Raw genomic sequence first — 22875 nt, 5'->3', positions numbered from 1 at the left:
ATAGCGATAACGATGCACATGAATTACAACCAGTTTGAAGTTCTTGGCCTCTGCAATGTGAAGAAAATTAGCACTGGTGCTTTGGCACATGCATCATTGACACCATATGTATCAATAATGCATTAAGCCCTGCTATTGCTTCAATGCTATTTTTAAAAAGGAGGTGACAGTAAAAAAAATTAAGCAGTGTAGAGCTCACACAGGGCTCGTGGTGCTGAGGTTAACATCTGTGCACTTCTGCCTTCAGGGACTGGTGTGAATGTGGCCGTGGTTTTTAACACCACAGGCCACAATGAGCAGCAGATTGAGCCGGGAACATTCTCATATCTGAGGCTGCACAAGCCTCTCTCACCATAAGTAAGAAGCCCTAAATCGTTTCATGTGCATCGTTATAACTAAAAGTCACATCACCGTCAAGGCGATTAACCACAAATACGGCCATTGAAAAAGCGCATTAAAAATCACTTAAGCTTCACCAAAAGGTGCTGCTCTCTTATACAGATGAGTGTGTGTGTGTGTGTGTGGGGGGGAGGGGGGGAGGGGGGGGGGGGGGGGGGGGGGGGTGGGCAATGAGAATGCTAACCTTGAATAACCTGCAGAAGGTGAGAGGTAAAGAAATGCAACCACTAGACTTGACCCTCGACCCTGAGTTTGATGTGGCAGAGGGCTAAAAGGGGTTCAAATTGTTTTGTGAAAAGCTGAGATTTGTCTGACTGAACAGACCTTCCTTCAGTTGGGTTTATCCCAATATGCAGAGAAGGAGAGCGAAAGGGGGAGCTGCTTAAGCGGAAAAAAAATAAAAATGTTTTTACTTAAAGTCTCAGTGAGAGGATCATAAAAGTAGCCCGTAGCTGAGGAAGACAGACAGAGCTGGTTTAAACAGGGGATTTAAAATGGAGGTCTGACCACCCCTCCTCCGTCTCACCCACCTTACACAACCAGGCTTGCAGAAGCCCACCTGAACACAGACATGAATTGTATCAACAACAAGGGAACATTTTTTTGCCATAAACAGTTTCATAAGTTCTGATTTCTTTGCCTTATACAACAGTACAACGGGCCTTTAAAAAAAAAAATAATCCAAAGCTGTATATGCAATAAAAGATCCAAACAGACACTCACTCTCACACACACACACCCATATTCTGGTGATTTTTCACCTACTCCCTGAATGGGTGAATGAGTGGGTCCCTTCCTGCACAGTAAACACAGCATTTCCATTAGATTGTTGGGAGCGTGTTCACTACTCTGTGACTCAGAGACTGCAGCACTGTGACTGTGTGTCTCCAGCTCAACCGCTGCTCTCACTTACACCAAGCCTCAATAACATGGCCTCTGGTTTGTGCCACTTCTCAGGTGCCATAGGGGCTACGCATTCCGAAGTGATGAGCTACTACAGGCAGCGGGCAGGGTGTGCAGTGTCTGAGGAGTTAGGGGTAAATAGCTTTTGTAACAGTCCTTGCTTTCAGCCAGTGATGTACACAAAACTGACACACAGCCACATACACACACATTGCACTCTTACCCACAAGCATGCCCACATGACAATTTCTGTTATTTGCACACACAGAGGCAGATGAATATGTAAATAACTTGTGAGGGGAATATGGATCCCTTGTGCTGGGAGAGAAATATGTTAATGAGTGACGCAGGGTATGAGTGTTAATCACAAGCGTAAGGTACATAAATATGTTAAGTGATGGTGTGGGGTCTATGCAAATGAGGTAAATTGGGGATAGTGGCATGTAAATGGCGTGATTCACTGACAGAAAGTCAGTCAAGTGAGAAATATAGCCGCTGATATAAAAAAAAAAAAAAAAAAAAAAAAAAAAACGGGACCATTAGGGGGGAAAATTACCTGACAAAATGGGAAAAATCATAGATGAAGTTGCATATGTTCTGCTCTTGTCTGTTTAGCATTCAAAACCCAAATCAAGACGCTGTGATAAGGGCTGTCGCAGCAGCAACAGTTGCCAAGGAAACCTGATGGCAGGATGCTGTGGGTTGGGGAGGTGGAGGAGGGTGGAGTTTTATGTGAGGACATGGTTACAATGCTTAGGTTGATTTGCTACCACTGAAGGAACATCGGCCCACTCCTTGAGATACGGCACCTCAGAGGAACACGACTGACAGGGGGCAGAGGGGTGCCAGAGTCCATACAGAGAGGCGCTGATGGTGACGCCGCTTGGTGCATTAGTCTGAGTGTGTAGTCATGGCAACGAGGCGTTGACATAGCGCAATCGCACTCTGAGCACTGTGATGGTGATGACATTCACAAAAGTACACCGCAAGTGTGAGTGAGCTAGTAAACAAGAGCAGGGCCCTTCCTGTCCCCCTGTGCAGAAAAAAAGACCCGATGCAGACCATTTCACATTCGCTACGTCTCGTCTCAAGAGGAGCCAAAGGGATACAAACAGTGATACTACAATTAAAATTGATCATAACATAATGGGGGGAAAAAAAAAATAACCACCAAATTTCACAGACTTCAACTGCCATTATATGTGCCAGGTTTTTTTTTAAATTTTCAAAATGACCTCTGCTAACAGAACATCTCTCATAATTATAACCAGTGTAATTAGCTAATTATAATAACAATAACAATATTACAATAAAGATAACACGTGATTTAAAAAAAATTAAAAATCAAACTAGATAAAAACCAAAAATGAAAAACACTTATCATAATAGTTTGTTTTTTTTAAAAGAGATCTAGGTTCTATATTTTTTCATTTAAATGTCTTTTTTCTTTAAAAAACAAAAGTCACCCACCAGTGTCTGCTGTACTATATGCCACCTTCTTCCTCACCGAACAAGCATTGCTTACCTTTAAAAATGCTCGGCAATGCCGGTCGTCCCTTTAGCTCCCTGCTGCCATGAAATCCACTCATACACGATAACACCGAGATACAGTTGTGAAATAATCCTCTGCAAAGGTGCAGTCTTCATCAAAGGTTCATGTCCTGTCTTTAATGCCTGATAACACAAGGGTCCCTGACTGCTTGAGACATCAGAGGAGTCAGTGAGGGCTGGACTTGAGGAAGCCATTTTGAGGGCCAGGTTATTTCCTGCTGATGCACGTGGAGTTCGTTTAGTAGAACCTTGAGTCTGTCCCACTGTTGTTTGTTAGTCTGATAGGATCAGTCTTAACTTTAGTGTCATATACAAATGAAAAAAAAAAAATCACTTTTCAGTTTTCTGTAGGCACTAGTAGTAACAATAATTGTCACATGAATGATAATAATGATAACACAATAACAATAATATGTCATATTATTATCAGTGAGATCTTAAATCATGAGTTGAGTCTGAATATTTCAGAAATGACTGATTTTAGAGACATGCTAAATTGGCATGTGCAACATTTTAATAAATTCAAATTCTTCTAACATACTGTTAATAATTCAATGACAGCCATGACAAATAAAGCTAAGCTTGTTATCATTATTACTATTATGAGAATAATTATTTATACTACAGTGCCACTGTTCCGAAAGACGAAAAGCTGTAGTCATAAGTCATATTTTCGCAGCAGAGCATGAAGATTGTCCCCCTCAAATGACCCTTTTTGAGTGAATGAGAGGGGAAAAAACTTTTTGTGGCTACAAAAAAGCTGAGACCAAAATAAATTTACCAAAACACGGGTCTGTGTTGTAGCTTCATGGGTGCCACTCTCCCGCATGTGTCCAGTCAGGGTGGCTATTATGTTCCGAGATGGGAAACGTTGTCGTGGAAAGGGCCACCAAAACAGCTGCGCATGTGTGTTGTGTGTGTGTGTGTGTTTTTTTCAATATATTCTTCAGACTTTGTAGTTTTTAGTCAGAAGCTTGATAAAGATTTTTTATAATTTATTTCTTTGAATGAAAATATATTTACGATATATATAATATGCATGTTCAGTCCTTTTTTAATCTCTCTTTGTCCTTTATGCCTCAGGATTTTGCTTCTCCCCATGATAACCCACTCTGTTGCTTTCGTCCATTGAAGAAGACACTAGCTCGTGTGAGAGGGAAAAAAGTGAGAAAGTGTATCACAAAACAATTTTTGTGGTTGTGATATTCTGAACAGCTTTGCTGCACTGCTCTTATTTCCCTTTTGCTATGTTTGAGTGCTTCCTGGAAATCATCAGTTGTTAGTCCCTTCCATTGCCGAGTACTAATCTGACGAGTTTGCGGCCAATATTATGTCTCCCTCTAAATATATACACCGAATGCATCTGAGAATATATGAAGCAATCTGCATACAACCTAGAGGGACTCACTGCACATGTGTTTTGTTCACTTTTGTCCACTGAGTGAAAACAGTTAGCTTGATGTTGAGCTTCAGCAAAGACCATCGCAGGTTGCAAACAATGGATGACTTTGATGTTTCTGGTTTAAAGTCGACTTTGTGCAGATGTTATTGGTGAGACTAGTGTACTGTCTCCTACAGTATTCCAATATGCTCTTCTCTGTCAACAGGTTGACATCACAAAACATTGGCTATGTGAAATTTAGTCTTCTCTGAAATCTGTCCACAAGGACAGTTGGCCACAGTCAGTCTCATATGCTCAGCTTCACAGGAACTTTCTGTACCACTGTCTCTATGTACTATCCCCTTCTTCTTACCTTATACTTAGATCTTTAGCTTTACTCAGATTTGAGTCTCTTGCACATTTTCCTTTGAACCACTCTTAAAAAGGAGTGGCTCATTCTGGCCTTTTCCCTTTAGGCCTTTCAGAGAACTGTGGAGGCCCAGCTGGGGCAGGGGTACAGGGGAGGGCAGGGTGCCACCTGTGGACATTCCCCCACAGGAAGTAGTTGAAACTTGGGAGCAGGATATGGTCTGTGATTGAGAGCATGGGGAGGGGTTGTTGTTGTTGTTGAGGCCCATACCTGAACCTGTGCCCATGCCCAGGGTCATCATGTTGTTGCTGAAGTGATGAGTTTTGTAGTAGTGGTTGAGGTGTTCTGATCGAGCCAGGTTTGGTAAGTTGACTATCTCTGGGTGGTGCAGCCTTAGGCTCTGGCCCCCTCCTATTCCACTGCTTCCGCTCTGTGTCACCGTTGAACCTCCAGAGATGCCACTACCCCGACCACCCGCCCCAGGGCCCAGCTCATCCTCCACATTTATGATCTCGATGGCACGAGCAGGACCGTGATGTTTATGCAGCTGGTGCTGCTTCCTCAGCTTGTAAAACACCACCAGCATCACTGCTGCCATGAAAGTGATGGCTACAAAGCAGCCAATGATGATCTTGGTGGTCTTCATCACATCGTCCAGACCTGAGAAGCCTGGCTCAGTTATTGGCACAGTGAACGTGGGTCGAGTGGCTCGGGGAGAGGAGGAGGACCATCCAGCAGGTAGAGAGGAGTCTGTGGTAGGAACCCCATCTGGCCACAGGTCAGAGGGAGTAGGGCCAGGATGAACCCGAATGAAGGTCTCATTTATGGCAACTAATGCATACTCGTTACCTACTCCAGCTTCGACTGTTTCCACAGTAACTGTTGTAAAATAGGTGTAGTTGACACTGGCATCAGCAGCAGTAACATTGAGAACAGCAGTAGCAGTGGTATTGCCAGCAGCATTTGTGACCATGCATGTGTACTGGCCAGTGTCTCGTAGGGTGACATTTGTGAAATTGAGTGTGCCATCATGCAGGACGGAGATACGCACCCGGTAAGATCCATGGGTCATTAGCGTGCCGTTGGGGGTGATCCAGTTGACAGACGTTGTGGACGTGCTTGTGCGACACTTCAACTCAGCAGCCATACCTTCAGTGACATTAAGATCAGTGGGTGGCTCCACAATGACAGGCGCAAAGCAGGTGAAGTGCCTCTGGTCAAGCTCTCCGATGTACTTGCCTTTTAGGACTGGGGGAGCATGGCAGCGGGCACAACAGGTGGTGTTGCTGGGCACTGTCTCTTTCAACCACCAACTAAGCCAAAGTACATCACAGTTGCAGACCCAAGGGTTGTGGTTGAGGTGCACCCTCTCCAGCTGGTGAAGGGGTGTGAAGAGATCATGGGGCAAAGAGTGCAGGGAATTGTGGGAGAGGTTGAGCTCTTCCAGGTTTTTCAGGTCATCAAAGGCATTGCGCTCAATGACAGACACCTGTGAGTGCATTAGCCACAACTTGCGAAGAGAGGCCAGTCCCTGAAAGGAACCGGGACGAATGATCTCCAGACGATTTCCTGAAAGCTCCAGTTCTTCCAAACGTACAAGGGCTGTAAGCTTAGGAATGTCTTTCAGCCCACACATGCCCAGGTTCAGGTACCGTAGATTGATGAGGCCCACAAAGGCTGCATCAGAGATGAAATCCAACTTCTTGAGCTCACCCAGGTCCAGTCGACGTAACGAGGGCACACGGTGGAAGGCATAGCCTGGCAAAGTCTCAATGGGGTTGTTGCGCAGCCACAGCTCCCGCAGCTTGCTGAGGTACTCAAAGGCATGTGATGGCACCAGTGTGAGGCCATTGTCGAAGAGTTCCAGTGTGTTGAGGTTGGGGAGGCCATTGAATGCTCCAACTTCAATCTGATTTATCTTATTCTTGGAGAGCTGGAGGATTTCAAGGTGCCTCAAGTGCTTGAAAGTGTCTGACTTGATCACCTGCAGGAACAGAAAATGACAAAATTACTGCACAATAAGTAGAAACATAAATTTAGTTTTTAGACAGAGTTTTGTGGTTATTTACACTGTAAGGGCTTTTTGCATGTTTCTACGAATCACAGACACATTGCATTATGCGTGTGCATTTGAGCCACAGACGTTCACAAACACTTCCTACGTTCCCTACGGCAGATTGTTGGTTTGTTGTATAAGAGCTCTTAAACAACATCTGTCTTTCTTGTTTTTTCGGTGTGAAACACACCACCGACTTTGTTAGACTCTGTCGAAACAATTCGTTACCTTAAATTGCAGCTAGGTCAGGCAGTGATAGCGATCACTCGGATCATCTGTTCAGTCATGAAAGAACTCAGAAGTACGTTTTTCTGATGCATGATGAATTTCTGATCCATTAAGCTTAAATGATTGATAAAAGCACAAGTACAAAACAATCCTTTTTGATTTATTAGTGTAAACTGAAGCAGGTTTTTTGAGTCGAAATACGCTGAAAAAAACTATAACTTAGCAATAATGACCTGACTTTATATAACATTGTTTCGTTTACATTTTTAACTTACTAAATAATTTAAAGAGTCCTGCTGTATTCGGTTCTATCTTGCACAGACATACATTGTATGCTGGAGTTAGCAGTTGAAGGTTGTCTCTGCGGTGTGTTCAAGTAGTTTTTTCCCCAACGCTACTAATGTGAGAAGACACAACAGGGGGTTCTGCTCTGCCATCGTCGCTCATCTTGATGTCGGTTCGGTGTATAAGAGCCCTACAACACTGACTTCTCATAAGCACTTCACAAAACACCACTTAAAAAAATAAAGCATATTTCAGGTATGGGTGTGATGGGCCAAGTCCCACACTGGGAAAACCATCTCAACACACTCATCTCACCTTTGTTTTTTCAGTTACAGCAGTTGTCTTACTTTCTGTTGGAGTATAAGCTGGAGTCGAGCATTTGAGGACCGTTAAATCCAGGAGCTGGTGCATCAGCTTATATCATATGCAACTTTGGTGTGGGGGGGTTTAGGTTTGGTTAGTTTGTGTGTTATTCATGACTGATTTATTTGTTTCCCCTTTTTGTGTTGTTTGGTTTGGCCAAAGCACAAAATAGTTAGGTTGAGTTTCTTCAGTCAACTATTTTTCCACATAAAGTTATGTTTAGTTGACCAAAAGTTTAGTAAGAATTTCCTGTGTCCTCTCTGCCAAACTACATAGTACCTAACAGTCAGTGGTGTTGCAGTGTCTCGAAAAGTGAATATACTATACACTTTCTTTTTTTCAAAGCATGTAGCATGAATCATCTGCTGTTTCACATCAGGGAGTAAGGATCAGTATCGGTAGTCATTGCCTCAACTTATCAACATATTCAATAAAGGTAGCTCCTAATAGCCAGAAAGAACCAGGGCAAGGCAGGTTGCCTTCCTATAAAAAGTAAAAAGTGACTTGCATCCCACTACTAACTGTGATGCACATCAGATGGAATTTGGAAGTTGATATACTCCACTATACTACACGAAAAATGTGGGCACACTGTATGCTTGCGAATACCAGCACTCACCACTGATAACAATAGAATACGTAAAATGGCTTCAATATCAATCTGTTAAAGCAACAACAACCTGTTGTATTTATCTGAAAAGCCAAATTTACACCTGTGCGTGTCTGTCTGTTAATGTGAATTCACGAAATATGAATGTGCTGTGTTGAAAGTAATGAATATTACTATAAAAACTGATTCCCATTCAGACATGAAATGAACTTGTTCAGCTTCTGTCTGAATAATGAAGAGGGATACATGTCTGAAAGAGCATTTAGTTCCAACACTTTTGTAAGTACCACATGAAAATGGATGGATGTTGTTGTCTTTCTCCCCTCGTATTTGTTGTGGTTCTCGACACTAAAATCACTGCTCGGCTTCAGATGGACTGTGGTGTGGTTTGAAATACAGCTTTTCACAACAATGCACTTTGACATGTTGACAAAGTGTCAGTATCTGATGAGTTAGGAATAAGACCATACTCTTTTGGTTCAGAGACTTTGAGAATATTAGTATTCTTGGTTTGCTGAAACGTAAAATGTTTACATGTTATGCTGGTAATTGGGCTGATTTCAATACATAAACTACACATATTCTGAAGTTGCCTGTGGTCTAGTTTCTGTTACAATAATAATCAAAATACATTTTGAAATTTTAATTTGCCTTTCATACATTAATACTTAATAGGGATTAGGATCACACACAGCTTTCCTAACGGTTTTGATTACTCTGATTTTTCATTTATTATAGCATACTGGATGGCATATAACCATGAAAGACATGCACTTGTAGTGCTAACATGCCTTTTTTTATTTAGAGATGGAATAATTAGCAAAACATTGTGAATCCATGTGAGGAAGATACAAAACTTTGAATAAATGATTCATAGGAACCAATATAATTGAGTCCATGTTCAATAATAATAATAATAATAACAGCTGACCCTTCCACCTCACTGACCATCACGCATCAGCTTTTGAAATGTACGAACCCTGAACAGCAACATGAACCATGAAACTGTGGCCTCCATGTTGAACTTTAATCCACTCATGAAGATATAGTGATTGAATTGATCCAGGATTGAAGTCAGTGAGCTACATTTAATTTCTTTAATTACGTATTTCAATGGCTTTCTGGTAGTTTAACAACATTTACCTTTGTATCGGAATTCAGAACCTATTTTACTTTTTTTTGTGTGACTATTGAAGCAACAAACAGCTTTGTGCCCTCTAAGGAGGGGAATTAGCTTTCCTCCTATGTTATCATTGCCTCTCTACTGTAATTGAACCCCCGTTGACCGTTTTCATCCTGAATGCTGTGAAGGCATGCCCAGGCAATGCGTTCATCAGGCAGTCGTACCACACACTAACTTGACCTTTGTGTTGTGCATGTGCAAAAGGGCAGGCTTTGCTCAGTGCTCACACAGCAACAACGTCATCATGGATAAACCTCAGCTTCAGCCCGATGAGAGTCACCATGGCCATACTTAAGCAGATATTGAACACTGACTTACTTACTGATGAAACCTGTCACTTTAATTGTGATTTATTCAAGAAGAGAGTAGGTGACTCTGCTCAACAATTTCTAAGACATTATATATGCACATTCACATGAATAATGGAGTAATTATATTTAACATGTGAATAACTCAATAAACTTAAGAAGCATTTGGTACTTTGTCAGTGTTGAAGTCATTTTTCAAAGTAGTTTTAGATAAGATTTCTTTCTCAGGTTGCTTTGTTGTACTTCAACTTTTTCCCGTGTGAAGGTATTTGTACTACAGGTAAGCTTTTTTTTCTTTTTTTCTTAAGTAGCTTCCCCAGCATTGATAAATAGAGGTGGTGCAGTAAAGCACAAATCAATAACCTTCTCCTGCTCAAGAGCACAGTTCCCTTGTTTTAAAGCTTACAATCAGATTGTTTCATCACAAGCATTTTTGACACAGAATGTACTAGAACACCACAAAGAGGATGCCATTGTGTACTTTGAAATAACATGCCTATGTCAGGGAGGTGATGACAGACGCATCAACTCTCCCTTAAAGAGAAACTTGTCTGCATGACAGCAGTAACCACTTGCTAAAGATCAATCAAAGAGGCAGCGATTAATTATGGAAAAAAAATCTTATCTTGCGTGACCCCCTGCGGCTAACCAGTCGCATAGTGTGAACCCACAAAGACTTAAAATTTCCTTATCATAAGAAAAACATGTAGTGTGGTGTGTACAATACAACCATCTGACAACACTGAAGATAGTGTAGTCTGAAATTGGCTTTACACACACGTTGATTTAGCTTTGTGACAACGATAAAAGCCAAAAGTTTGGACACGTCGGATCAGTCTAAATGAATGGGTTGGTGTGTCTAAACTTTTTCCTCCACTGTTGGCTCAGAAGCAGATTCATTTTGAACCCTGCATTCAGCTTCCATACGTTGCAAACAGGATGAGTTGCACTAAAGAGTCAACAGTTCCACCTTGAGCATACAGTATGGAAGGGCAAATAACACAAAGGGACAAAACTACTCAGTGGCAAAAATAAAGTTTCGAGGACTTAAAAGTTATCACATCTAGTTTGTGTTTTAATGCTCACAATTTATTCAACAAACAGTCACATGATAAAAATCAGGCCTATTAGGACCACTTTTAAAAGATCTTGAATCCACTGAGACCAATTTCTGACTTTATCGCATCGCTCAGAACACTGAAGTTCTTTTTATCTCGGTATTTCTGTGAAACTCAGGGGTTTAATACCAGCTCATTCTAATCTCTTGCTAATAAGCCGATAATCAGTATTGAGCTATTTACATAAAGTGTTGCCACAAATCATTTCAGAAGACAAATCTATGAAACAAAATCAATTCACTGTTTAAAGGGTGTCAGCACAGAGTGGAGCACAAATTAACAACCGGAAGACATGCTTTTCTGCAGGAAGACATGATTCTGAAAATCATGGGTGCCACGGCCCTGGACAGCACTCACCGGTATTTGGTGTGATCCAACTAGAGCTCATTTGGCGGGAAGTCAAAGGCGCACAGCAAGTGAGCGCAACTAAAGGCCTCTTAAAACTCTGAATGTTTGAGATATGTGTGGCCAAAGCACTCTGTGAGATGCACAGAGACTCCTGGAGTCAGGCCATTGCTTCCTCTGTATGTAGAGCAAGAGTGGGGGGAGAGGAAGGATGGGTGATAGGCACAGAGGGGGGCAGAGAGAGAGAAGAGGAAGGGATGAGGATGTTAAGAGGGGGTGGGAGCTGTCAAGGCTTTACTCTCAGGGTACTCAGTGGAGGAAAAAATAAGCCAGAGAATCTAGGATGCCTTCAGGTGTTAAAACATTTTTAGATTTTTAATCATTTCAAGTGGAGCTGCAGGATACAACAAACCAAATCAAAATCTGTGGGCTGAGAACGAAACGCAACAAATACTGTTATTACATCTTTAATTTTTCTTTCATGTTAACGGCCTCTCTAAAAACCCCACATACTAAATCAAGATGCATGATGTCCCATTTATGCTCCATGAACATCACATAATGTTTAATAAGATGTTTTCTCCAAAGAATAGGCTGCTGTGTCCAACATGCAGAGCACATTATAAAAGATGTACTGAAAAATTTTAACAGTGTTTAGGATGCCCCGTGCTATTCATTACAAAAGATGAAATGTGGTGGAAATTAATTTAAAGCCACAGAAGAACAGAGCACTGTCAGCAACATGAGGATGGATCCAATTACATCAAATGCTGCGGCAAAGAGTAAAATCAACCCAATCCGTTTACAAATTTAGACATTCTTGGGCTTTGTATCGATGGTTTGTGGTTAAACGATCTTCCCCTGCAGCTGAGAAGCCACAAATGCCGTCTAGGGACTCTCGATAAATTGGTAATGCATACAAAAGCCAGCATGGTGTCTTGGAAATATGTCTTTCTTTCAATTCATGAAATATTCCCTCAGTTCGGCAGAGGCTTAAGTGCCTTTTTCTATCATTCTAAATGCTTACTCTCTTGTCTTTCCTTAGAAATAAAGTTTCAAAGAAAAACCTGCCTCAACAAATTAATCATAAAATCCACAACTGCCTCTGATAATGCATGCATATCAACATCTGTATGAAGTGATTTACATGTATGTGTGCGTTCTGAAAGGAAAATCTTCCATCTGGTGTGTCAGTGTGCTTTCAAAGTTAACACTGAAAACTGTCATGTTAAGAATTACACACTTGCCACTTGCTCAGGGATTTCTGCTGTGGTGTGATTGTGAATAAAATTACTGCAAACCACACAGCAACCATCATTATACAAGAAACAACCAGCAGTCGAAGGAAATCAATAATATTTTCTGAACACTTAAACTTAATTGCAACTAACAAAATAAGTTAGCGTGAATGTATTTCTTTATAGCAATAAAGGGAGGGATTTTATTGTCATCGAGACAGTCTCAAATCATCCTTATGTGTGTGTTTATGAGTCATATTTGAATAAGTTTTAATAAACACAAATGCACACTTTAAATTACACTGGCATGTAATCATTTGGCCTGACTTGCAGCTTTCTCTAGCCATTATTCACCTGTATGGAGTTCTCCTGCAGGTTGAGGTATCTTGTGTTGACTGATATGCTTTCGGGCACTTCCTCCAGATTTTGCCTGGTGCAGATGACTCGGCTGGCCTGGTTGGAACAGGTGCAGGGGGAAGGGCAGGAGGAGGCGGCTCCCACTAACTCCGGCCCAGGGAGGAGGAGCCGCAGTAGCAGCTGGGCCAATAGAAAGAGGAGGGGGGAAGGGCCGGGAAGGCAGGTCAGCGTGGCGATGCGCATGGCACCTGGGACATGACCCTGCTCTTTAATCCGAAGGTACAGGTGAGGTGGCTCCACGCCTGTGGACTTGTGAGAAATGGTTTACTTTCCTTTTGGTCCTCCAGTGGCAATTTGTTCTTTCTAATTCCACATCCTCTGAGATGTTTTTGTCCTCCGTCGATCTCTGTGCTTTCCTCCCTTGTTTTTTGAACATAGAAATATGCAGATGAACAGCTGTTATTCCTTTTTTTTCCTTGCGTTGCTGGGGGATTTGAGTGAGTCTTTTTGAGAAGCGAGAAGAACCCAGGAGTTACTGTGAAGAATAAAGACAAGAAAGACAGAGAGAGAAAGAGAGCGGTTATTATAGACAGAGCACAAACGGTATTTTTGAGTCTTCACCAACACACACTGAATAGAACAAACTATAGATGACTGTATAGTTTAGCATGGGAGGGATTGTCTGAGGAAAAAAAATAACAGAAGCATCAGAACTTCTGTGTCACTGCACAAATCAAATCCACACATGCAGGGTTGGTGGAAGATGGTTTCTGTGATTAATCGTTCGAAGCCGAGGGGCTAAAACATGAAAGGTGTGATTTTGACTTTACATAACTGCACTCAACATAGAAAAATTACTTTTGGACAACTGGTTATATAATTTGCATCCCACTGAAACAGTTAAAACAGAGTTTAATATTCATTCTGTGATAATGTTTTGGTGACAGATGTTGCTTCACTGAAACATTACTATTCAATACAAATCGGGCATGGAGATGATTTTGTGGCTATGATGCAATTAAATTTCGGTTCAAACTTTTTTGAGAGTGCAGGTTGTGCATGTTGTTCACAGAAATAAATACAACTGCACATGAAAATGCAACTTTAGGCCCTTTGGCAGCTCTAATTCCTTTTCTGGAAAGCCAAGTTTGAATTTTCAAGTTAAACAATAATTTTGGAGAAAAAAACAGACCAAAAAAAGAAGATGGCTGCTCTGCATTTAAAAATAAGTGGTGAAAGCTGTAGTAAGACATTGTTAAATGCCACTTATCCTCATTTGTGTCTCAATGAATTAATTGTACACACAAATCTGCCCAACCTCTATCTTTGAACGTATCATTACAGATCATTACAGTGTATGTGCAGAATACTGAATAATGTGTTTTTAGCAACTGCTTTAGCTGGGTCCTCTATTCATTTCAACTAAAAAATTAGAAAATAATATAATACCAAGAGGCATTATAATTTTATCCTCTAGTAAGGATGCCATCATGACATAACAAATAGTCTCTTGCTGCTATTAAAAAATTTAAAACATAGTATGTTTAACCTTTAAGGACACAATGCCAGGGAGGTCAATTCATAAGTGAACTTAAGAAAATAAGAGAATGTAGGAAGAAATTCAATGAATGTCAACAAGTAAAACCAAATGACCATAAAAATCAATAATTAGATAATGCTTTTTTGATACATATGAAAATATTCTCATATTTTCATATAAAATCATTACCATATAAGAAAGGAAGACATGTGAGATTGTCCTCCCAAAAAAGACGTATGCAATGCTGCATGAAAGTTTCCTATTCCAACCCAAACTCTGATTGTTTTTGTGCCTAAACAGAGGCCCAAGTGGGAGGATTTTGAGTAAAAGGGGTATGAAAATGTACTCTAAATGCCATGCTTTTGATATTAACAGTGATTAAATAAAGTAAAGATTTTAAATATTAACCAACCGTACTTCATTTTAAGTATCAATCAAGTCAAATTTCATTGTGCAAAACAAAACTAGATTTTAGAGAAAATCTGTTGTTTCAGAGCAAAAGAAACAAAAACAATTATTATGCCACCATCAACATCTTTGAATCAAAAAAGCTAGATCTACTCTATGGCAGGAAGCAACAGGGTTTCTGGGACATTTGGTCTTAATTCTGATAGTCATTAATAACACCACCCGTGTGAGGTAGAGGCTTCCAGATATCTCTGCCAGGGTCTCATTTGTTAACACTAATTATACCAAGGTATAACAATTAACATGACAATGATTTATTGATGTTTGAACATGCTACGCTCAACACCTGTAATTAAACTCACACTTATTAAAGGTCCAAACCCTGAAAACAATGAGCAGCTGAAACCAGTAAGCAGGGGCATTTTTTTTTGCGGCAGCATGGGCACAGAGGTGGGACTGAAATGCTAATTCCATTCTTGTGCGAGTATAGTGCTGTAAGCTCCAGGGGCTGTAGAATGGTGGCGAATGGTGCAGTCGACATTAGCACTAATAGATGGCCGGTCAAATCAGACTTCACCAGCATGCAGAGGCAGAGAGCCTCTGTTACCCTCTGCAGGTTATTTAGACATGAATAACCTTAAATAAGGGCATCCGGCAATCTAGATACGGTTATTAATGATGATAGTTGTAATGATGGGACTTTGACACGCAAACTCATTTGACACGCTGAGCATCCTCACTTGGCACACAGTTTTTTTTGGAGGGGAGGGATAGGGGGTTGTAGTGAATGAGAAGGAGAGAAGGATTATTAATCTGATAGATGACTGTATGGCTGCAGGCAGTGAAGGGAATTATCAACACTACAGTAATAGATGAATACTGAACAGCTGCGGAGAGAGGGCCGGAGAAAGAGAGGCAGGCAGGAAGAAAGAGATAGAGATGGAGACAGATGGAGGGAAATCTGAGTGAAAGGGATAAAGACCTAGAGAGGTATAAATAGTGGGAAGAGCAGAAAAGAGATCAGTTGAAGAAAAAAGATGAGATAAAGAAGTGAAAGAGGGAAATAGGGAGGGAGAAAAGAAGAGACATTAATATTAATAATCTCTCACTCCATAAGAGAGAAAGAGGAGAGGAGAACAGCCTCAATAGAGAGATGAATATAAAGCAGACAGAGATGGAGGGAGGGGGATGACAACACAGAGGTGCATATAAAATGGAGAGATGGAGGTAAAAGACAATACAGAGGGATGAGTATGAAACAGACAGAGAAAAAGAGAGGAATAGAGGGAGGTTTCCATGTGTGGGAGGAGAGGTGGGTTTGGATTGGTCGGGCAAGATTGATCAATAATGCGTACGCTGAAGTTCAATGACATTAAAACACACAAGGACACCGCGATAAATCATGCTGGCGGTATACCCTGGACAGGAAGAAGAGGACGGCAGCAACGCCGGCTCCTGCAGCCCCTCAGCTGCTCATCATCTGTATCCTGACATGCAGCCTTGCCAGCAATGATGGAGGAAGAGCTACTACGTGTTATTTTTGGTGCTGCTGTCACCTTTTTAGGTATTTTAATTTCCAGCCACCTTTAGGCTCTTACCAGTGAGGTGTACGTGCCAGAGCTATTTCAGGTAGAGACATCCGAGTGGAGTTGAAAGGTGTAAAAAAAAGAAAGAAAAAAGACAGCTGGTGGAAGCTAAGGTTAAGATGGTAGCTCTGATGTTGGGTGAGAAGTTACGAGACTAAGTAGATGAGACTGAGACTAGTTGGAGCTGACAGCTAGTTAGAGGCCGGTTGATTGTGTTCTGCCTCACCGCTGCCACATGTTACAACGCCTGAAACTTTTCCTCCGTGTCCTCTCTTTTCTGCCTTTATCTCCCTGACATCTTCCACTTCCCATCTCCTTCTATAAAAGTGAGGACACATAGTCTTCCCTTCTGTGAACTCTTTTGCAAACTCAACCCCACACCTTTCCAGCTGCCTCGCATATTTTTTCCTCGATACTACAGTGTATATCCTGAGAATGGAGCTCCCCCGGTTTGGATTGCTACAGTGTCCAGTGTTGGGGGGGGGGGGTAAACGCTGACATTGTAGTTTGATGAAAGATTAACCTGCTACAGAGGTCCATATTAACCCTTAACCCTGACTTTTCCTCTGTCCACGGAACACAAAACACTGCAAATACATCCCTCCGTCCTCCACAGACTCCCCCACTTTTGCTCTCTCATTCCTGCCTCTGCATTCAAATCTTAGCCAACAGAGTTACCATGGTTACCTATTCACCACAGTCCCCCACTCTGTCCAGCTGTATCCCACCAATTCCACATCCACCCCTGTCCTTCCCCCCGTCCTCATTCATTAGCACCCTATACACACACTCGTATACAAGTGGCCTAACCTAAAGTGTGAATGACATCAACACTTCAAAAGCCACGAGGCAGCGCAAACCAAGATCAAGATTTTCTAGTGATGATGTTCATGCTAGGATGATGACAGTACAGTTTTATTCATCCAGAAAAGTGACAAGCAGCTACAAATCACAGGTGCAGAACTCAGGGTAATTTTTCCAGAGTGTTCCAAAGTACATGGAATGACAAAACACTTGATTATCATGAAAAATATAATATAGTCGTCAGTGTGTCTTCAACTATTCAAGGCACGGATAGCCTATAATCTTAACCAGCATCCTTCTCATTTTGCTTAAAACATGTTTCTCTCTGACAGTCAACATAAAGATTTTTGGGTAGTTTGACTTTTTGACTTTAATTGAAAAAAGAAGCTTTTAATCACAATTTTAACTTTGCTCTTGTTGCTTTTGGTCAAAAATACTTAAAGCCCTTGAAAAACAACAAACAGATTCCCATCCAATTTAATGTTGTCAAGCTGCCAGCTTAGCTGCATTTCTACCGTAGGGCAGCAGTGTACCAATGTTAGTCTGAAAAACACGGACTCAGACAGGCGGGGTCTCACATGTAAGAAGCATTTGCACACTTGCAAGGTGCGACTTGTCAGGAACAAGGTTTATTTGACATAATCAACACATTATCAGCTGTTTGTTAAACCAGAGAGGTGAGAGTGTTTAGGCAGTCAGTGGTGAGCAGCTGCTGCACCGTGAGAGTTAGACATAAAGGAGGATGGATTTTGCTTATTCACAGACATATATATTAAATTAGGCAAAAATTAGGAATTACATCTGAGCAGTTTGAAGGAATGAGGTTTTATCTTTATTCTAAAAAATGCTAAGTGCCAGATATCAATAAATAGAAATCTTCATGACAATCATAATTATTGTGGTTCTTTCAGCTCATTGTTTCAGCTTTGCTGATTTTTTAATTCTTTGCTGGTTCTGTTTTATGGCTTCCCCCCTACGGATATAAGACAGCCAGTGTTTTCTAATTACAGGACAGAAGCATAGTTCTATTTTACTCAATATACGTGATGCATTTTTTTAGATTTACATCATTAGGGAGACATATGTTATTAATTTTCCACGTGAAATTTTTTAAGCCTTCTTTTGGAGAGAATTAGGCAGCTCAGATGCTACATACATTATCACAAACTATTATCAGCAGTAGTGGGTTGTGCTACTGAAAAGCATAAAGTTAGTACAGACCAGGAAAATAATTTAAATAACTTTTATCTAAACTGTATACCACTATAAGTCATAGTTGAATTAAATATTTTATCGTCTATTGTGTCTTTATTTGGAATATTAAAATCCTAAAACTTATTAAAAGCTGCATCAAATGAAAAAACATAGGTGTCTCGTGCATTATTTTACACATTTCTCTCCTAGTAATTACATATTTGATTTATTTAGAATCTTGACCAGAATATAAAATCAAGTCTTGTGCGTCAAAGCAATGCTTGGCTGCCCACAATACATTTTTAATGCTTGACTTGCCAAAGGCTTCTTAAGATTAGACTCCTTGCAATAATGTATGCTGTAAATCTTATTCCATAAAGATAAGCTTTCAATTTTAGGTCACTAAGTTTGTGTAATTTACCCCTTTTTTTCAATCGCCTTTGTAGAAGCAGAATAAGGAGTGTATGGTTTGGCTTTTTTCACAGTTAAAAGCAACTAGTCATCAGTTGGGTTTTCTGTGCATGAAAGGATTGTGCAGCAGATGGCTGGATGGAAATTATTACAACTTACACAAGAAGCGAGAAGCAAGATAAGACACAACTAGAGTAGGCAGTCAAACAAGCAGTGAGTGGAACAGACAGGAGCACACTCTTTCTCTCCAGTATCCCGTCTGCACATCAGCATGGAGGCCCATCAATAATGACTCGGCAAACACCAAGATGGCAGCTCATGCAGCCTCAAGAAAAAAAAAAAGAGAGAAAAAAGGAAAGCTCATCATGTCGGTTGTGTGCGGTGAGAATGGAGCCGTGACCTTTCTTGATCGTAGTGACATCTACAACATTCAGGGTCGTGCCTGTGAGGCTTCCAGACAGCAGAAAATCTGCTCTCACACACCTCAATTTCTGTGACAAGGAAGTAATTTAAAATAATGTCCTAAAACTGATTTTACATGGAGCAGCAGAATGCACCTATATTTACTGTTCCACAGCTGCTAATAGTGATGCTGCACCAGGGACAGTTTCAATAAATTGACTGAATCAGCAGCTGTCGTTGCACAATCTCCCTAATCAGTTTACATTGAATTATAATTCAGTTAGCTGTGCTCCATCTATAGAGAAATATCATAAGGTTTTACTGATCAAAATCAGTATTGATCAATAACACCGTCTGAAACTCTTAATCTTAATTGTATTTAATGATCATATTCACTGGAAAGCAGTTTCATGTTATCCCATGTTTTAGAGTGGATTTTTAGAGCCCAGTGCTGTAGTATAACAGCTGCTTCAGAGCCTTAAAAACCCTGAAAAAATTCTAAAGTAAAATTGGCTCCTTCTTTCAAAGCAACATCAATATTGGCCGTAACAGTTCACATAACACATAGCAATAAAAAACGATTCAGAAACAATCTTGCAGAATTTGCAGCTCACAGGTTGTCTGTAAACAGAAATAATGCTTGTGGTCTAATTGCCTACAACAGGCAGTGAGTTAGTGTAGTGGGGTGATGAAGAGGGCAAGAGCGAGAACTCGGAGCCAACTCCTGTCTTGTTTCCTCCAACCTTTCTATCTCCAGCTTCAGTATAAATGCCAACAGCACAAAGTGGATGTATCCTCAATAACTGACATAGTCTTTGCACCTTGAGAAATAGCCAGTGGGTGAAGTCTCAGGGGAAAAATCCTGGTGTCGAACAGTGGGTCACCCCATTTCCCCTTTTTTATAGCACATATGCTTGGTGCTTACACCACTGGTCAATTCATGGGCTCTCTTCCTGTGTTTGCTCCTAATATTTTTTTTCAGATCACATTTATTATTACGAATGTAGGGGTTCAACAGGAAATATCTTATTATGAACCAGCATAAAGAATACTTTGCTCACATATAACATGAGCTGCATAGTGGATTTTACACTACAAGTGCATCCACGCTGACCATTTTCTTTACCAAGATTTGGATTAAATAAAAGCCAATAGTATGAACCTGTTCATACTCAAGCAGAATATCAATTGGGGTTTTCGTCAACTCAATTTTGCAAAGAAATCCTGGTGTGAATTATGACCAGACATCCAGACTTTTAGTTGTTCAGGCTTTGCTTCTAGAATTTTCCCAGCCTACAAAAGAGGACCTATAAATATCAGAAATACTCATTTTAGCCAAGATTTTAACGTCTGTTAGTCCACAAACGCTTTGTTGGTCACAAAGATCCTTGTTAAGACCAATAACCTTGAATTTAAAATGATATTCACTCCTGTTCCAATAACTGATGGTGGGAATCACGTATGTTTTTGCAACTTAGGGAGGTGTTTGTTGTCTAGATGAAGCAGTGACAAAGATACATGCTTTCTATAGAGGCCACATGGAGCAAGATGCATGCCTGCTATTTTTCTCTTTCGTATGCACATTTTTTAACTACTTAGATTTTTCAATCAATTAAATGAAAAATTGTGGATCATCATGCTGTTTTTAACATTTTGTTGTACTGGAGTGACTTAACATCTGTTGCCGTTTGGTTTAACAATTCAGAACCACTTTGAATTAGTCCTGAATGCCTCTACATTTGGTATACATGCACATAAATCCCAATGAAAGCCAGGCTTAGTGCAGAAGGGTTTTAGCCAATCACATTCTTAATGTGTTTTATATCATTTCATATTCAATATAGTTCAAAAAGTGTTAAGTGTAATATGACAGCTTGGCAAGCGAGTTGGTTCTTAGCCTGTTCGCTTAAACTTTAATCCAATTTTTTGGCATGTACCGTAGTCTCTGTCCAAAAAAACACTCCAAAAGTGAAAGAAATATATCAAAAATCTAACTGAGATGAAAAATATGGAAGGCAAAGTTTTGCAAACCTAATCTGAATTAATGGATTTTTGGTTGTCAAACACACACAGCAGCAAATAATCAGACATCTTTATGTGCTCAATTTCAAATGGAAAAAGATTGTGTCTTATTTCATTGTCCTATGTCTTATGTTAGATAGAAGTGGGGCTGCTGGCAAACCTTTGGCTGATCCACTTAAGCTTCTGTCTCTTTAAAATGGGATGTTTCTTAAATCAGTTTGCTCAAAATGTTTTCTGAAATCAATTTTAATGTTTCATAAACAGCGATGAAGGGATTACTGTCTAGGATTCAGCAATTTCAGTAATGCTCTGTTACGCTGACATATTTTCATGCCAGTTAATGCAAAATGACAGGCTGGCTGCCCAGTTTGAATTGGATAAAAAGGGTATGATAGCTGCGCAATGATGGTCAGTAAACTCCTCTAAAACACGAATGGGAACTTTAGTTGAGGAAAATTGAGGAACAGAGGTGTAAAAACAGGTTAACTCAATCAAAAGATCAAATTTCAGCCTAAAAGCTGCACTTTCTAACCTATTAAAATGATGTTTTTATGTCAATAGTGACGGGGAAATGCTCGTTTTCAGGAAGATGTGTTTGGTCCTGAAGTTGATATAAAAATGTTGATTATTTCCATCTGAAGCATCCAAAGTACTATTAAAGTACTTAAGATGCAGACTCCTAACTTTTCTGAAGTGTTTGCAAGCAATAACCCTCTATCCACTTAGAAGACATGGCAGCTTCCTCATCATTCACAAATAAACTGATCAGCAGACAAATATCCTGTGAATATCAGCACAAACCTAATTGTGTAAAGTGATTCAGATTTACACGGGTATATGCCCTTCCAGTGATCTGCATTTGAACAAAAATTGCCAAACCATATCAATCTCATCTAACTGCTTCTTCTTAGAAATAAATATGACAGACCAAAGTACAATCAAGTAGTGCTGGGCGGTATACCGGTTCACACCGAATAGCAGTTTATAATTTCATTATGATATGAATTTTTAATATACCGCCATACCGGTGTATTTGATTACACAACGGGGGAACGCTGCGTCGCGCGACATAATTTGAGACGGGACCCTTTTCAGTGTTGCGCTTCTAAACACGCATGTTTACTGTCTATTCTTAACGCTGTTTAAAAAATACTCGTATTCGTTAAGCTGCATTTCCTTTCCCTGCTCTCCCTCCGTCTCTGTCAGTCATGCGTCTCTCTCACATAGCCTACTCACACACACACAGCCCCTTCCCTCCGTGCACACCGCGCGTGTCTCCATCAGCGAGATCATCCCTGGAAGCGTGGAAGCTTGCTAGCTTCAGTGTCGCGTTAGATTAGCTCAACCGAAAGAAGACGGCTGGCTAAATTCACAAAAGGTTGGTATCACGTGCAACTTTATAAAATCACACATTAAAAAGTCCTATAAAAATATTTTATATTTTTAATACAATGTTGTCCCGTCCCGTCCCGACCCATAGCAAACAAGCGATTACGCCTTCTTTATAAAGTTAACTAGTCGCAAGTTTGCCGTAAAAAAAAAAAAATGTAGTTGGGTTGTCGAGGTCAAAACACTAGCAGCTGTGAATCAAATGAAGTAGGTTTTTTAAACTCTTACACTGAATATTTGCTGCTTCAATCCAGATGAGTATTGAAAAATATTTTCCGCGATTGAAAAAGAGACGTGCGTGTTGAGGATGAGGACCAGCCTGACGCTAGGCGTCCATTGTTTCGTCAACGCAAGCCGTATCCAACGCATTCAGTTCATTTTCAATGAAATCCGGCCGATCGTTGTCGCTGTGCTCGCAAAGCAT

General features: G+C 40.5%; 1 protein-coding gene across 2 annotated transcripts in view; it reads right to left on the bottom strand.

Moving 5' to 3' along the window:
* Positions 1–566: 566 nt before the first annotated feature.
* lrrc4ba (leucine rich repeat containing 4Ba) overlaps positions 567–22875 on the bottom strand; it is a 40729-nt gene continuing 18420 nt past the window's right edge. For both annotated transcript variants that reach the window (XM_075454061.1, XM_075454062.1), the window contains 2 exons: positions 12693–13230; positions 567–6588 (listed from right to left, as the gene is read on the bottom strand). In XM_075454061.1, the coding sequence (XP_075310176.1) occupies positions 4633–6588; positions 12693–12938 (2202 nt within the window). In that variant the 5' untranslated portion in view covers positions 12939–13230 and the 3' untranslated portion in view covers positions 567–4632. The remainder of the gene's footprint in view (positions 6589–12692; positions 13231–22875) is intronic.

Source organism: Odontesthes bonariensis, chromosome 21, assembly GCF_027942865.1.
Source record: "Odontesthes bonariensis isolate fOdoBon6 chromosome 21, fOdoBon6.hap1, whole genome shotgun sequence".
NCBI classification, from domain to species: Eukaryota; Metazoa; Chordata; class Actinopteri; order Atheriniformes; family Atherinopsidae; genus Odontesthes; species Odontesthes bonariensis.
The sequence above is the reverse complement of the archived record's forward strand: the minus strand, read 5'-3'. Positions and strand labels throughout refer to the sequence as shown.